Source organism: Aphelocoma coerulescens, chromosome 7 (genome assembly GCF_041296385.1).
Source record: "Aphelocoma coerulescens isolate FSJ_1873_10779 chromosome 7, UR_Acoe_1.0, whole genome shotgun sequence".
In the NCBI taxonomy this organism is placed as follows: Eukaryota; Metazoa; Chordata; class Aves; order Passeriformes; family Corvidae; genus Aphelocoma; species Aphelocoma coerulescens.
This window is the reverse complement of record NC_091021.1, coordinates 15,038,597-15,055,871: the sequence shown is the minus strand read 5'-3', so window position 1 is coordinate 15,055,871 and position 17,275 is coordinate 15,038,597. Positions and strand designations below refer to the sequence as shown.

Below are 17,275 nucleotides of genomic sequence, written 5' to 3'. Positions count from 1 at the left end.
CTGCAGGACAGCAGCTCTGTGCCTCCCTCACAGGAATTGCATTCTTTCTGTTGCACTTCCATGCACTGGGCCACGATAAGGGTGTGATTTCTGTGTGAGATTTTGTCTCATGGGTGTATCTGTCACATGCAAGAGATGCTCCAGGTTCACTGACTTTAATCCCATTATTTTCATCCCTTGTGTTTGGGAGCAATATGTACCTCATATACATGTGTATGTAGATCACAATGGACTAGATGGCCTAATTATGAGTTTGTATTTTTTCCAAAATCAGTACAGAAGTATTAACTTAATCTGGCCCCATGGTTTTAAGGAGTGAAGGGGAATCTTATTCCTGAAATAAGTTAGACACTTCATCACTTTGCAGAGACAGGAGTCATTTGAAGCTCCCAGGTGGATCAATATGAAGTCCACAAGTTAAGGTTAATATGCTGTTATAAACTGTAACTTATATAAGTTACAGTTATAAACTGTTATTGAGTTTTGATTTCATAAAACCATATAGTCATTTAGGTTGCAAAGAACCTTGGGAAAGTCCATAGTTCAACCTGATGCATAAAGCAGAATTAGGACCAAATTTAACAAGCTGTTCAACACTTTGTCTAGTTCAGTACTGAAAGTCTTCTTGAAAGGAGGCACCATATTATCCCTGGGAAACCACACCAGTGCTTAAATACCCTCAGTGGAATAATTCCTTCCTTATATCCCGTCAGAAAATACTTGCTTCCCATTCATGATGAGACACCTTCATCTTCTGGGTAACTTCCCTTGGTACAGGCAGGCTGCTGTTAGGTGGCCCAAAGTTGCCCCTGATCTGGTGCATCTACTTGTTCTCCTGTAACTGTAGGGGCCATTCCTATACATGGTGGAGGCTGCCCTGTAGGCCTGCCAGCTTCATTTGGCTCTTCACAAGTGCCTTCCATTGCACCCAACTCAGCCAAGGATCTGCAGCAGATGCTGGATTTAATGACATTAGTTTGTGGTTTTTTTCTGTTTAGTTGTTTTTGTTTTTTTGGGTTTTGTGCTTTCTGTCTGTTTGTTTGTTTGTTTTGCTGGCATAATTTAAATCAAAATTTCAGTTCAGAAAAAAATTACGAGGAAGACATATCAGAGAAATCAAAACATATTTGACTGGTAAATGCAAACCAAAATGTACCATTAGAAAGAATTGTCCTTTTTTTCTGTTTAGTGGTATAAATATATGATGTTTCTTTTGATATTCTCATTTTTGCTAAGGAAGCTAGAAAATAATTCATTTAACATTGGCTGAGACATTTTTATTTGGCTGTTATCCTCTTTGGCCAGGTTTGTTTGCATGATAATTTCAAAGTGAATTGAGTTCTGAAACTCTGAAAATGAGCCTGTTTTATCTGTGCCTTTCACTGCTTTCTGCAAATCTGGAAATGTGTTTTTGATAGAGAGAGGATCAGCTCCAAATCATAAAACCAAATAACCCTTCAAACTTTAGGGAATTCAAGCTGCCAACCAGACTTCAATCCTGAGTTTGGTAAATGTCAACACCCTTCCTTGGGCAGTGAAGCAGGGTGAAGGAAGAGGTGTTAAATAGGATGGGGAGCTGCCTTAATTACTTGAATATTTTAAATTTTTTTTTCCAGGAGATACTTAATTCAGGAACACTTGGTTATTTCAAATCTTGTGACCCTGCTTAGTTTTCTAAGCTGGTGCTTTGGTTAGATGGAGAGAAGCAAAAAGACAGCTGTTGATGAAGCAGCATGGATGTGATGTGACTACAAAAAATGCCAGAAAATTGTCCCATTCTCATTCATAATTTATAAGTATCTAGAAATCTAGAAATATTCTTTGAGACAGTGACTTCATCTAAAAGGAATTGACAGCTATTATATTATATTAGTGTATGGCTGCTCAATATGGCTTGGAATTATGGGTTTGTTTATCAACATTAATTGGATTAAATTACCTGCAGCAAAATACAAGCCCTTCAAGAAAAACCAATTCTTGTCCTGCTGGCTTTAGCAGCATTCAGACAGACTTTGTTTTAAAGTAGCATAAGGGTGAGTTTGAAAACACTGGGTATGAAGTGTTTTCAGGGAGTGGTGAGAAGGGGCAGTGTTTGGTCTGGAAGAGGGCTTTTGCCTTCAGACATTCCAGGTGAAGAGCAGAGCCCCAGACAGGGTGTGACGTTGTGAAGCAGTGGCTGGGTTAGGTGCAGAGGGGATTGGGAACCCGTGGGGACAGTGGGATGGATGGCACCCTGTGAGCCCCATCCCCAAGAATTGGGAGAGCAGGGCAGGGCACCCAGTGAGAGAAACAAAGCAGCATCAGGACAGTGCAGGCAGAGCGCTTCAGGAAAGCAAGGGTGCCCACGAACCCAGAGTTACCCATTGCCTGGAAAAGGGACATTGATGAGACAGGGTGAGTCCATGGATCAGCATTTGCAGTCCTCTCTATTTGCAACTGATATTGTCAAGCTTGTGTTGTTTATGTGGAATCAGTAACTTGATGTTTCTAACTTGAATATGCTCTTATATACCAACAATTTCTTCTAAAATATCCTGGCTTTATTTTTCTTTTTTGCTACAAGTAAAATCTTACAGTGTTTATTTCATGCTCATCTTTACACCATGTTCAATCAGGGAACAGAAATAATCCCCAAACTACAGTATTTTGGTGCTTCTTGGTTACTAGTTGAGAAAGCTGAGGGCATGAGCTCTGTAACTGGTATGAAGATTGAAAAGATGAGAAGGAAATATCCTTTCTGATAAATTAATGTTGCCATAGTTGTGCTCATAAAAATGGTTCAGGTGACCAGGCAATGAATTTTTATTCAGTCTCTAACAGAATGTAACCTTTCAGCAAACAATTCAGATATTGCTAAGCAAAGAGGCTGAACTGATGCAGCAATACACCTCTGTGGTTAGAGCTTCACCTCAATATCTGCTTCTCATATGGTTCATACTGACAAAGGCTAGGGCACTGGAGCCACGCTGGAGAGCCACTGTACCAGCCTCTTCTCTTGAGCTGTGGCTGAATGTGCCCAGCTCCAATGCCTTCTGACCACCCCTGGCAGCCACTGTGGGCTACTGCAGTGGTATGTCACTAGATATGTTTTAATCCAAGAGTGTGATTGCCATGATTTAACTAAGTATTTTCATTACTCCAGGCCATTTTTTGCCCTGTAAAAGTCTGCAGCTTTGTGCATGAAATAGATCTTTTCAGGACAGTTACCAGCATTTCCTGTCATACATGTTCACGTGTTCCTGACAGGAATTTCATTACCTCTATGTCACTTCACACTAATTTATTCCACTGTGTAGATGAGCATCTTATTTCATAATGCCACACACAGGGTCAGTTCATACTGACAAGCTGATGCTGTGAGAACATCTTAAGGTGTATAAAGAAGTAAAACAACTCTTGTGCACTTACTGGTCAGAGAAGGAAACTTCCAAATGACACTGTAGCATAAAATGACTGGCAGAGGTGAAGGCAGGCTGCAGAATGGAGGTTGTGAAAAAACCATCAGATAAGATCAATAGCTACTTGCCATGCAAAAATCAATGGTTAATGCTCATTGATGTAATTTCTCTCTATTTCCTACAATTTTCATATTTAATATTGCAATTAAACCACATAACCAAAAGTCTTCACTCCTAAAAAAATACAGTTCCATGGTTTCATCATACCATGTATCACATGCTTTCTTTTCTGTCCCTAACTTTCCCCTTCTCATCTTTGAAAAACTCCCTAAGAAACTGTGTACTCTGGCTCCAGCAATTCCTGTACTGAACAGCAGCTGTTAGATGAGTACTGTAAATTGTGCCAGAAATGGCTCTGTAAGTGCAGAGGAAACAACAGGAGACAAACTTACCTTAAAAACACAACATAATTTGGAAACAAACGCCCATTAACCTATAGTTAGGTGAAATCATATTTAAAGTGTTTGTCTTACTAAAAGGTGTTGTTAAAGAGGAGCTGCTAAGAGCTTGGTGGTAGCTGAGCACCTTCATGTATCACAGTTCCCTAATTGGAAATGCCTTGATTATTGCAGGGCACACTTACAAGAGCTGTGGCTTGGGAGCGTTAATGTATTTGCTTGGTTTATGTCTGAACACCAGTTTCCCAGAAGACCATGTGCTGTGATTTGTGCAGAAGAAAAGAGAGAGAGGAGCCCAGAGCCCAGCACAGAGTGATGGGCTCCTGTTGGAAGTGGAGCTGGCTGTTGTACAGCCCATGGAAGATACTGCTTTCAGTTATTTGTGACTTTGTGGAACTGGAATAACTTTTGCTGAGATTTTTTTAAAGTGATATATTTGGAAAAAACCTATCCTGTGTTTTGGAGTGGTGTGGACATAAATAGTGAGATGTAGGAAGTTCCAGATTAAGTGACACTGGGGCCAAAACTCTTGGACATACACCATCATCAGTTCTTCTTACTCACAATTAGCAGTAATCTGGATATTGCCCTCACCCCTCAAGGGTGAACCCCTTTTTGAAAACTGTGCCCCTTCCAGTGCTATGACTTGCAGGGTGCATATTGGGGTGTTTGATTATCTAGCAGTGGTTATATAAAGCAGCTGGACTGTCATTTCTCCTCATCACTGAGATGAAGTGATACAAAAGGGAAGCCTTTTTTTCTGACAATTAGAAATGGCGACTAGAACTATGTGTGATCTTTAATGAAATCAAAAATATTTTTATGTAATGACAGTAATGGCACCTGAAAATAGCCTAATTCAGGCTTTTGTACAAATCATGCATTTTTGATTAACAGTTATGTTCCCACTTTGTTTGTCATAAGCTAGGGGACCCAGAGACTAATTTTGTGCATTTACTTTTTAGGTTTTTTGAAAATAACAACCCTTCCTCTCTGGTCTCTCTGTCATCTTTTAATCTTGATGCTTCCTTTTCCAGCTCAAATTCTTCTATCACATCAAGGTGGAGCTGAGAAGATGGGATTAGGCCCATTCATTGAGGTTTGCTTGCTTGTGCTGAACATGAGACAGGGAAATAACTGTAATTAGATTCATTTTCGGGGAGTCTACTTCACTTGTTGGCTGAAACCCAGCCAGCAGTAGGTAACTTCCCTCAAACCTGAACTTCAAACGTCCTGTGATAGGTATTTACCCTTTTCATCCAGCCCCTCACGGTATCTGGAGGTCAAAAGAACACATTCTCCATATAAGAAATGATCCAGTCTTGTCACAGCTTTGGTGCCAGCAGTCTCCTCTCTGTCAGGTGCTCACTTCGCCTCAGGACAGCTTTGCAATGGTGTTCAACACAAACCTGGTCAAGGGTTACCAAGAAAAAAAAGCAAGTACTGTTCCGAGCCTTTATTCAAGGAAGAGAATATCTCTGTTGTAAATACACCATAGCATGATTTGAACTAAGAGGTTTGTGAAAAAGAGAGTAAATATGGGCATTAAACTTGCCCTTATTTTGGTTTTCTGTTTCTTCCTTCCCAAAAAAGCCCTGATGCAAGCTAAATACAACCTTAACCATGACTTCTGTATTTTCAGGGATTAAGCATCTGAAGAGTCAGAGTGACTCAGTGTTTCCAGAAGAAGAAGAGGGAGTCGGCGAGAGGGAAGAGGAGTGGGGCCATTAACCAGCGCAGAGCTGCCCAGCCCCGTCCGGAGCGTCGCTGAGCTGAGCCCTGGCCCCGCCGTGTCCTGCCCACCCGCTCACCGTGCCCGTGGCACCGGGGCTCCCGGGAGCGCCCTCGGAGGGGCTCTGCAGACACTGCACACGTGTCCCGTGACCCTTATTCCCAGAGATAAAACAGTTATTTTAAAGTCTTTTTTTCTTTTATTTTCTATGACGTAGAAATGTAATTCACAAATGTGTTAGCTCCCTGACGTCAGTACTGCCAGAGCTTAACTACTGCGTGTGAGCTGTATCTAAGGCTTGTTGTAAATAAAAGTGATTTAAAAGGTACAAAATAAATAATACATTAATTTAGACAAGATTGTCTGTTGTACAGAGGGTTTGTCTAGCGTACAGAGATAAATGTTCATATAAAATGACCCTTTCAGTTAAGGGCAGTTTTTACCATTGTTGGTAGAGTTGCTTGCAGTGATGTAGACAGAAAAAAGTAATGAAGTAAGCAGAGGTGACTCTGTCTAGAGAAGGATGCAAAGACACTCCTGCCTGTGTTCCCTGGATAGGTGACACTTAATACTTGTATTGTTTTTGGTCTGAGGCTACCTCGTCACAGCAGCCAAAACGATTTCTCTCTGCGTGAGATCACTGTTATCTGGAGGCATTAGAAAATATTTCAGTTTGGGAGTGAGGAGCACAGGCATGGGTGAGGCCTGTGAGCAGGGCCCCAGCACCAGCTGAGTCATGGGAAATGCCACATCCCCTTTTGTCACCTGCAGCAAGCACAGGTCACAGCCTTCCTGCCCTGCGCTCAGCTCAGTTTGAGCCAGTAAGTGACAGCACAGCAAGCGGCACAAATGCAGCTTGTGTCTGAGTCCCAGGGTCTTGGCTGAAGTCAGCATGGCTCATACCAACCCTTTCATTTGTTAGACCATGCAAACTCCGTGGCATAAATGGAATAAGGTGGAGAAGGAAAACTATGTTTCTTCAAAGTCACACTTAACAGATTATTTTGGTTTTTTACCAATGGCAAATTTTTGAAGGAATTCACTGTCACTTTGTATTAACTGTTTGCCTTTGACACAAAGTTTTACCCTCAGTTTAACTTTCTGTTGCTGTAAGTCTCTTTTAAAGGGTTGAGCTAGCAAAAAAAAAAAAAGGAAAGGAAAGAGGAAAGGAAAGAGGAAAGGAAAGAGGAAAGGAAAGAGGAAAGGAAAGAGGAAAGGAAAGAGGAAAGGAAAGAGGAAAGGAAAGAGGAAAGGAAAGAGGAAAGGAAAGAGGAAAGGAAAGAGGAAAGGAAAGAGGAAAGGAAAGAGGAAAGGAAAGAGGAAAGGAAAGAGGAAAGGAAAGAGGAAAGGAAAGAGGAAAGGAAAGAGGAAAGGAAAGAGGAAAGGAAAGAGGAAAGGAAAGAGGAAAGGAAAGAGGAAAGGAAAGAGGAAAGGAAAGAGGAAAGGAAAGAGGAAAGGAAAGAGGAAAGGAAAGGAAAGGAAAGGAAAGGAAAGGAAAGGAAAGGAAAGGAAAGGAAAGGAAAGGAAAGGAAAGGAAAGGAAAGGAAAGGAAAGGAAAGGAAAGGAAAGGAAAGGAAAGGAAAGGAAAGGAAAGGAAAGGAAAGGAAAGGAAAGGAAAGGAAAGGAAAGGAAAGGAAAGGAAAGGAAAGGAAAGGAAAGGAAAGGAAAGGAAAGGAAAGGAAAGAAGGAAAGGAAAGGAAAGGAAAGGAAAGGAAAGGAAAGGAAAGGAAAGGAAAGGAAAGGAAAGGAAAGGAAAGGAAAGGAAAGGAAAGGAAAGGAAAGGAAAGGAAAGGAAAGGAAAGGAAAGGAAAGGAAAGGAAAGGAAAGGAAAGGAAAGGAAAGGAAAGGAAAGGAAAGGAAAGGAAAGGAAAGGAAAGGAAAGGAAAGGAAAGGAAAGGAAAGGAAAGGAAAGGAAAGGAAAGGAAAGGAAAGGAAAGGAAAGGAAAGGAAAGGAAAGGAAAGGAAAGGAAAGGAAAGGAAAGGAAAGGAAGAGATGAAATATAGGAAAACACAGAGCCTTTTGTCTATGCCTTGCATGGTGATTTCACTCTCAATCTGAGGTCTTCCACGAAGTCCTGCTGAGAACAGGATCGTCAACAAGTGTTTCTTTATATTTGAGAGCCATTTTCCCCCTCCATCTGTACCTCTGTATCTGTCCTCTTTGGTTCCATTTTCTGTACAAACACTGCAGACAGGATCCATGACTCCAGCTCAGCAAGGGTGTGTAAGAAGGACTAAAGAAGGACTCTGCAATTATACAGAAGCCACTACAGGACTTAGAGGACTGAGAGCTTTTTATGCCACAAACAACAAAAAGAAGGAAATGACCCATCAGAAACTGTTTCAATGGCCCCAAGTTAGGTCTGGAACAGCAGCAAGAAGAGCTGGGCTCTGGTCCCAGCTTTGCCATGGCTTTGTTTCGCACAGCACCAGGCTCTTCACAAAATTGCTTTTGCCACAGTACTCCCAAGCTGTGAATCAGTCATTGGTGTTTAACCTCACACCACCTCTCTGTGTTGCTAGCTAATAAAGCACTTTGGATATTAATGGCTTTTTGCTGGTTATTAGTACCCACAGGCTGCAGAGGAGAACTGTCTAGGACCTGTGAGCAAATGAAAACATGATTTATAACACTTGATACCAGGACAAGGTATTGAACACTTTGGAATCTCAGCATTTCAAAGGCAATACACAAAACACCTGATAGGAGCTTGGAGAATTCACCACTGAACACGCTGTTTCAGGTTGACTGTTGGACCTGGGTATAATTACACTTTATAAATAATAGGGAAAAAACCCCACCCAGATGCTGTTTGAACTGTAATTGACTTTCAGAATGGTATATTTTGTTTATTTTTCATGTGCAAAATCAGATAATACTAAAGTAGATATTAAGAGTCAAGATTCTAAAGCATTTTAAAGTATGCTTTCTAAAGTATACTTTCCACTAAAGTCAGAGGAATTTTGTTTGAGAAAGACCATAGGTTTTGGCTGACAATATACTTTCCTTTGGGGAAATATGATGTGTAGTGTACAGGAAAGCTTCTATTATCCTGATATCAATTTAATTACTGGACTTCTTGCCTATTTTTTTTTTTTAAGATTGCTATAAATTCTTTTGAAATCTTCGATCACCACTAGTTCTTGCACTGTTGGTGTTATTTAACCAAAAGTGTCACATCCAACACTGACTTTGAGGTGGGGCAGCAGCAGAGGTTCTATTGCCTGTGCTTGGGCCAGGGCCTCCCCTGGTGTCCAGGGTCCAGGCAGTCAGTGAGGAAGGGACTTCCAGCTCATCTGCACTTCCTCTAACATCAAGGGCCAGGCTGGTGGTCGTTCTCACTCTGTAAAACAGACCCATTTCTTTTACTCCAGAAGGTGAAGCACTGGGTGGCTCTCTCCAGAGCTGGCCTGGGTAGGCTGTGGAGGCTGGGGAGGGACCCTGCAGGCTGCAGATCTGCTTTTGTACAGCTGGTACTGTACAACAAAATGTCCTGCTCAGTGCAGGGCTCTCCTCCTCATTTATTTTCTCTTGAGATAAGTTTTTTTCATGGGAGACCTTATTCCTACAGTAAATAAGGCATTGTCTGTCCACTAACCCTGGGGGGACAATGTAAGGGCATATTTAAAACATGCTGTCCCTCAAACTCCCCTTTCTTCCTCTCCTATTGCATCTTGCATCCATGTTAGTGCCCAGGCCCACAGATGTTCTTTTTTATTCTTTTTATTATTTTTTTCTATAGCAGCTCAGCTCAAGAGTGAGCTCCAGAAAGAGCCTCAGTTGTTCTGTTGATTCCTGACATGTGCAATTACATTTAACCTTTTCATGCACAGCATTATACTTGGCAACGGAGTGGATGCTAAATGCCGTCTGTTTGCCGTATTCCCTCCTTTATCCTCCAGTGAGGATAGAAGCACTTAGAGCAAATCTCAAGCAAGATGTTTGTGCACCCTCTATTGAACCTTAGGCTGCTTGGTAAGATGCTACTGATCTGCAGTTTGATTCATCAGAGTGGGCTGATGGAGTTTATATAAGATCAGTGTCTACATTCTGCTATCAATTTTCTGTTTTGTTTATTAAATAATCTGGGGGGTTTAGGGTAGAAAAATTATTTTTTTATTTCTGCTAGGCCAAACACACTTTCAAGTCTGTAATGATTCTTCTGCCTAGTATATACTGACCCTTAGTGGTAAACTGAGATTTTAATTGCATTGCCAAGTTTCTAAATTTTGCCTTTCTCTTCGGCCCAACTGTTCAGAAAATGGCAGGAATATTTGCTGTGCATCAGGATAGTCTATCTATGTAAATAGCCCACAATGTCTTCAACAGATATTAACAAGCATGTGAAAATAATGATGACAGGTGTTATTAGCTCTTCTGAAGGGAGGGCTGTGGAAAGCAGGAGTGTCGAAAGGTTATTCCAAAATGCAAAACAAAAACGCTGGCATTGAGAAGCAATACTCTCCACATAATGAGAAACAAATAAGAACTCAGTATCTGGCACTAACGAACACCTCAAGCTAACTGTGGAATGAGTATTAATTAGGTTTCCAAAATAGCATCTTTCTGAAAAGCAGCTGAGGTGTAATATTGCTCCTTATTAATCAAAGCAATGGGACAATGTGAACTCTGCAAAAAATAAATGGTTTGCAGATGGCTGTGTGCATCTTTAATAATGACAGAAGAACACAAGTTACAGCTTTAAATGCCAGGGACCCTTTCTGCATCTTCTCCTTTTCAGAGAGCGATATTTGCAGTTTTCAAGGCAGTGAGGAAAGTGTGTTGGTTTCTTATTACATTTTCCCTGCAGCATAAATTCTGTTGATGTGCTTCCCTAATCATTCTAATTATACTGCCATATGTTGCTCTCATCTTTCTTTTTCTCTCCTAATGGGACATAGATTCTGCCTTTTGAATATGTCATTTGTTTATTACATTTATCAAGGGTTTTAACATTATATGGGACTTTTAATTGCTTTTTTAAACACTCAGCAGATTGAATATTAAAAACAGACATGAAGGTCAACTATAAATAATATTTAAATTGCTCATGACATTTTTATTCTCTAATTTACTGGAAATATCAACTCTGTAGTCATACTTCTGTATCTACTATTTACTTGAAACCACACACGTCCTCCAGAACTACTCTGGCTGCAGTCACAGTTCTGCCCTACCCCAAACCACCTTGTGCCTAGCAGAATAGGGGTCTTCCCTAGGTGGGAACTCTAAAATAAAGATGCATCATGCATTATATTAAAATGTTTGACCCAAATATGCTGCCATTAATTCCAGTTGTGAACTACTGATGAACCCCAAACAATAAAGCTGAATGTTCATTTCTGACTGGTAAGTAGAATACAGTTCTCTCTCAAAGTTGAGCAGCCTCAGAGAAAAGGAAGCACAATTTCAATAAAAGAATTCAAGATGGCCTGAAGTTAAACACGTGATTTGTACAGAGCCATTAGACCCCCAGAGTACCCTGCACTGCAGGAAAAAAAAAATCTGTAAGCCAGCTGAATACAGAGAAAGCAAGAGAGAACCAATTACTATCCAATTAACAAATTAATTTCTGGTATAATGACATCATCTCTCTTGGCTTTCACGGAAATGCATCATAGGTGAATTTGGCCCTTTGGCTCATTGAATTTTTATTCAGATAATCATATCAGGCTTTATACAAATAATTAGCCGATACTTTCATGTAACTTGATGTTTATTCATGGTATTATGATACAAGTCCCACAGTCCTTTTTGCAGGTTCAGGAGTGTTGCTTGTAGGTGCATTAGGTCAGTATGAGGTCCTATGTGGTGATGAGATGGCTTTATAACTACAGTCCAAATAAAAGTGAAGAAAATTCTATTCTGCTTAACTATTCCATCTTATAGCCAAGATTGTGCCATTTTGATTTTGACCACCTTATTTAGCTACTTTATGTTACTTCAGGTTTGTAATAATGACCTATACAGGATGTTGCAAATGCATAAAACTCAACAGCTCTAAAGTTCATATCCTATGTAATCTGTCAGAATAGCTTATTTTGTTAAGCTGTTATCTGTCCCAACTCAGCTAATGTAAAGTTCCCCAACAATTCTCCACACAAATGTGTGGAGCTAAGGACTTGCCTAAGCACAAAGAAAGTATTTTGCAGGAAAGTTCAGCCCAAAACAGTTAAAGTCCCTTTTTTAATGAGATTTTTTCCATTTATTACTCCGTCGTTATGACTTGCTTCTTTGTTCCCAGGGGAAAACTTAGACATTCACAGTTTGATAAAACTTCTGAATGTTGCCCTGGGACATGGAAAAGGAGTCTCTGGAAACCCATTAAATACTTAAATGACCAGGAAAGTAAAATTATTCCAGGGAAGTAGCCTAAATGTTTGCATAGTGTTTGACAGAGGACAGTTGCTTTTACTCATAGCAATAAAATAATTTCCACTCATTTTTCCATACCGTTTTTCAAAGATGCGATTTTTGAAAAGGGTTGCACTCCCCTTTCAGACAAATCTTTGTCTGCTAAACTGCTGTATACAGAAATCTCTAAGCTGCTGCTGAGGAATGCTAGTCATACTTATATGTTCCTCTTTCTCATACAATAGCTGTATAGTCTGTGAAAAAGACACATTTTAGACACTTACCACTAGTGATCTTGATTTGTTAATTTGAAATTATTTTCATTACAGTAGTGGCTTGTTTGACTTCTGGCATCTCTACAAGAAGAAGATCCTTTGTGCATGCAGCTCATATAGCACCTGGAAAAGAGGAACTGCAAAGAATGTGGTATAAAGTAGTTGTCTTGATTTATTTTCATCATGTGTCTAGTTAGGATTTGACACATGTTTGAATCTATGGGAGTCTTTCCATTCATTTTCAATCCAAGTAGAAAGTTTAATTCCATTTACACTGAACTTGGATTATAAAATTTACACCATGCCATGGAGGCATCTCTCAAAGTCGTACCCTTCTTGAAGAATTGTTGCTAACAAGCACAGTCCCAGTGGCTCCTTCAATTTCAACCACAGTAAGAAAGTTTTTTGTGTAAAAAATGTTTTATTGGTTATGTTTTCCTTCATCGGAGGGCTATTTTAACCATAAAGGCTAAGAAGGCAAGACTCACTTAAAGAAATTGTTTTCAAGTGTGCTATGAGGATGTGAGTTTGTATGGCAAACTGGGACAGTAGTGGAAAAAGTGTGGCATCCCAAACAGGTGGAAGGGCTGGAAACAACCATATATGCACTGTCACTTCTCAAAGACAATCATACACAAATGAGCAAAACTGCTCCAGGAAATCAAATTTGTAACTAATACTCAGGAGCTTCACAATCCTTGCCCTCAAATCAAATTTATTTGGGAATATCATCATAGGAAATATGGACAAATACAGCAGAATAAAAACACACAGTCGTAGATTGCCTTCTTGAAAATTAAATTAAAAAAATACTGGCTAGATCATAACCCATAACAATATTACATAATATATCTGTCATATATCTCAAGATAAAAGTACAAAATAAAACTCTTGAGGGCTCATTTATAGCTACAGCTCCTCAGTGTGCTCGATGCGGGGTACATGCCCAGAATGCTGTGGGAGAGACGCAGATGCAAACACCATTTCTCAGGGCCCCATGCAGTGTTTTGGCAGCGCAGCCTTACAGGTTTCAGAGATAAACTACTGTTCAGGGAGAGGCTCTCTCAAGAAGCCTTTCTGCCATATGAACCCAAATTTCACCCAGCTCAAAGCCTTATCTAACACATGTTGCCGCTATCAGTGTTCTCCATCAAAGAAAACTTCTCCTCATCCAAACAACACACCAAGATTTGGGTCATGTCCAGGCAAAATCTTGCTAAGAATAAAGGAAGGAAGAAAGAAAGAGAATCAGCTGGCATTAACAAAAACTAAGGACTCTTCTTGTATTTCAGTAACATCTACCACAGTGATAAAAACTGAATACAAATGAGCAAATAGGATTATTTATAGAAAAATCACTCTTCTATACTAATGAATAAGATCTGCAGGCAATGAGTGCCTCCTGTGAGACCAGGAGCTCCTTCTAGCTTCTCCAGTGGGAGATCTTGGTGCTCACTGTATCAACAGGACACTGAGAGCCCCACAGGATGCTTCAAGTTCTCTGCAGAATCTGTTGTATTTTCTGCCTCTACTTCCAGGCGAAAAATTTTGCAGAGTAACAAATCTCAACAGGATAGAGACACAGAAAAAAACTTCAGCTATGGTAAAAGTCTGAAATTGAAAATACAATATAAAGATTAAATTCTGATTACTTCAGACTTTCAGTCTCATTGAGTCATAAATTACCATGTTGAAAAACAGTAAAAAATATCTAACTGGCCTAGTTTTTAAAGATAGTAGTGGTCTTTTGTTCTTTTCAAATTTGGTGGGAACTACAGATGATCAACTTATCTAAGGTTCTGACTTCTCAGATCTTAATCAAAAAGATTTTCCACTGCCACAGCATGTGGCAATTTACAATTTAAAAAAAGTCTGATATGACCATTAAATTTCTTCTCTTGTCATAAGGACAATAAGAAGCCATAAGATGGTTTACATTTTATTAAAAAGGAAAAAAAAGAGTCCAGCATTCCCAAAAAGGATGCAAAGGTGCACAGAGTGGTCCAGGCGACTAATGATTTGCTCAAACACTAGCAGAGAATATATAAATTCTTAGCTCTTAGCAAAAAATATTGATTGCATTATAACATCTATGATACAATTTCATCTGTTAACATTTCATTCGTTAACGGCACTGTACAGAAGTTTGTCCATGCTAAATACAAGCCTTGGACCAGATACACAAAAAAACTTAAATGTATTTTTTACATCCTATATGCACAAACATTTCTTAAGTTAAAACTATGCACACTCCTTATGCATAGCACATATATGGCTTACATATTCAAAGACAGGAATTCCACCTTTTGGCATGCCCTTGTCCCAGGGCTCAGAGCTTACACTGTTCCCAGCTCAATTTTGACTGCTCTGCTGTCAGAAAAGAGACAGTCAACAGGTATGGACATGTAAGGGTCCCTCAGTGAAGGTTTTATGTTTTATGATTCCTTCTTCAATCGGACAAAGCGTGCCCTTATTGAGGTGGAGCCTGATGCCTGCTGAGCACTGGTTGGATCCCTGAAGCAGCAGATGAACAGCACACAGGTCTCAACCACGCTTGGCACAGAGGGGAGTGCCACTGCCTCCATGAGTCCCCTTCAGAGCAGACCATGGCTGATTAGAAAGACTTTTTGTTCAGTGAGGTAATAACCACAGGGTCCAAAAAGGAGAACTGGGGAACTGGGAGTGCAGTGACCCCAGCCACCTGAGTGCCTACAACCTGAAGGGGAGCCTGGAAGTTTCCTGGCAGGTTCCAGCAGAGGGAAATGAGGTTGGCTGCAGCCATGTAGGACACCCAGACAAGTCAGGAGGGGTCATGTGCAGCTCGAGGGAAGAAGAGATGAAAATGGAGTTTCTTTATGGGCACAGTTTGGGCTGGAGGGCTCATTCTGAGGCTTCTTGCAGAGGTAACTGCCTGTGTGCTCTGTTTTTGCTGCCCCTCAAAAAGAAACAAACTCTAGCAAAGATTTTGCAGGATGCATGTTGTACCTTTGCATTTGAGATAAACCACGACATAAGGCTTCAGTGTCACCTTCCAATTCTGTCTGAGAGGCAACACAACATTTTGCTGAAGTGAAACAATTTTCATGTATTTCTGCTGCTGTCTCTTCCATCCTACAAAATGATAAGCACCAGTTTCATGGTAGGGCTGACACCAGTGCTGATGTTTTTCAAAATATTACAGGATTCAGAATGTTTTAATCTTTAACACCAGATGCTGTTCGATTAATTTTAAAGAGATATTTCAAATACTGATTTGTTCAACACCAGTTCTGTCCATATGGCAGCCACTGCAGTGGGGAAGAATCTTCATTCGTGCAGGCTGGTCAGTGTAACTCTACAACTTCCCTGTACAGTCTACAAACATTTATTTCCAGATATTTTAAGGAAGCTAACACGTAGGACTTTTATGGTGCATGCAGCATGATTGCATGAACAAGTATCTAGAAACACATTTCATTTTGATTTTCCATTTTCATTGGACGCCAGCAGCAGTGACATGTAACAGCAATCCCAGGCAGATGACAAACATCATGTTTGCACACATCTCGTGATTAACTGGAAATGTCTGGTACCAGTGATGCAACAAAGCAAGGTCCAACTTTGGCTGAAGAAATTATTTTGGCTAGTTTAGGAAAAGCAGAATAGAAGAGGAAATAGCAACACAAAAACAACTGAAATCTTGCGAGTTTTTAAGTGCCTTGAGTTACCAGCTCAGGGTTTTTACATTTTACATTTTTGAACATTTTGTTCAATCACTCTCCACAGAAATAGGATGATCCAAGAACAAGTTGACAGATAACAGCCTCTGAGATCACGAGGTAGGAACAGCTAGAGTTCTTCTCTCCTGCAATAGAGGTCAAATGAAAATTCATAAACAAAAGATTTCTGATACTACTACTTCCAATATTTCATATACCTGAATGGAGGATGATTTATAGCATGAGAATTTAGTCTGACACTAAGGATTCAGATATTAAAAAGTACTGTGTTTCCCTTCTTTATATTGAATTTTTTTAAGATGACATTGAAAGTGGGATATACTGTGTCCCCATTGCAAAATTTTCTAATATAAGCACAACTGGGATGGAACAAAGAGGTTAAGAATAGCACTAAGCCAGCCTTTATGGTATAAAACACTCCCCATTGGAAGAAAGAAATTACCAAATTACCTGTCCTGCTTGAAATGTCAGAAGCTTTTAAAAAATAGCAAATCTAGTTCTGTACCAGTGCTTCTGTCTGCTCCGTGGCTTTTACAATATCTTCTGCTGTCTTACAGTATTTAGGCTCACCTGGAAGATAAAAAAATGTGATTGGGAACCTGAATGAGGAAGTTAACCAAGTCAAGAGAATCTGCACAGCCATAGACAGACAGAATCTAGTTCCTCTAGATGTTTTAAGGTTAAAATGAGGTTTCAGTCACTGCTTTCTTTAATTGCTTTCTCACCAGAATAAGCATCAGCTCAAATTAAATAATCATTATGGTTTATCCACAAGGCAAAAGATAGAATGAAAGCAATAGATCACAACATGAAACAAAACTATGAAGACTTTTACTAGTGTTAATAAAGGGGGTTTGGTTTTGGTTCATTTTTTTCTTCCAGCTTAGTGAAAGTCAAAATTCACCCTCTGTGGAGAAGTGCTGTTTAAATCCCCTTTTCCGTAGGCTTTCAAATCAGAGTAAGTTTCTCCCAGACAATGAAAGATGCCAGTGTCAGGTTCTAAGAATTCAATTAATTCAATCAGATAGGAGCAATGACATGGAGTAACACAAGCAGCTTTCAAACTAAGTGATACAACATGAATCTCAAATTGACAATCATAGAATCAAGCTGTTGCTTAAACCATTCCTTCAGTTGCTTTGAATGAGTACAGCTGAGGAAATTATACACTGAGATGGTAGGCAGGGTAGAATGTAGCAAAGTCACAGTGTTATTTACTAACTACATATAGTAACTTCTCAGTTTTATCCAGTTAATCCACCAGTAAGAGCGCTGAACAGAAAATGTCAAAAAGGAAAAGCATAGTAGTCTCAAAAGTGGAAAAGATTACCTGGGAGA

At 39.9% G+C, this 17,275-nt stretch overlaps 2 protein-coding genes across 5 annotated transcripts in view; one reads left to right on the top strand and one right to left on the bottom strand.

Moving 5' to 3' along the window:
• Window positions 1-6,738, top strand: part of PPP1R1C (protein phosphatase 1 regulatory inhibitor subunit 1C) — a 49,042-nt gene extending 42,304 nt beyond the window's left edge. The window contains 1 exon segment of the mRNA XM_069022312.1: window positions 5,499-6,738. Within this exon segment, the coding sequence (XP_068878413.1) occupies window positions 5,499-5,587 (89 nt within the window). The 3' untranslated portion in view covers window positions 5,588-6,738.
• Window positions 6,739-12,619: 5,881 nt separating this feature from the next.
• PDE1A (phosphodiesterase 1A) overlaps window positions 12,620-17,275 on the bottom strand; it is a 210,568-nt gene continuing 205,912 nt past the window's right edge. For all 4 annotated transcript variants that reach the window (XM_069022309.1, XM_069022308.1, XM_069022307.1 and 1 more), the window contains 2 exons: window positions 16,388-16,507; window positions 12,620-16,062 (listed from right to left, as the gene is read on the bottom strand). In XM_069022309.1, the coding sequence (XP_068878410.1) occupies window positions 16,431-16,507 (77 nt within the window). In that variant the 3' untranslated portion in view covers window positions 12,620-16,062; window positions 16,388-16,430. The remainder of the gene's footprint in view (window positions 16,063-16,387; window positions 16,508-17,275) is intronic.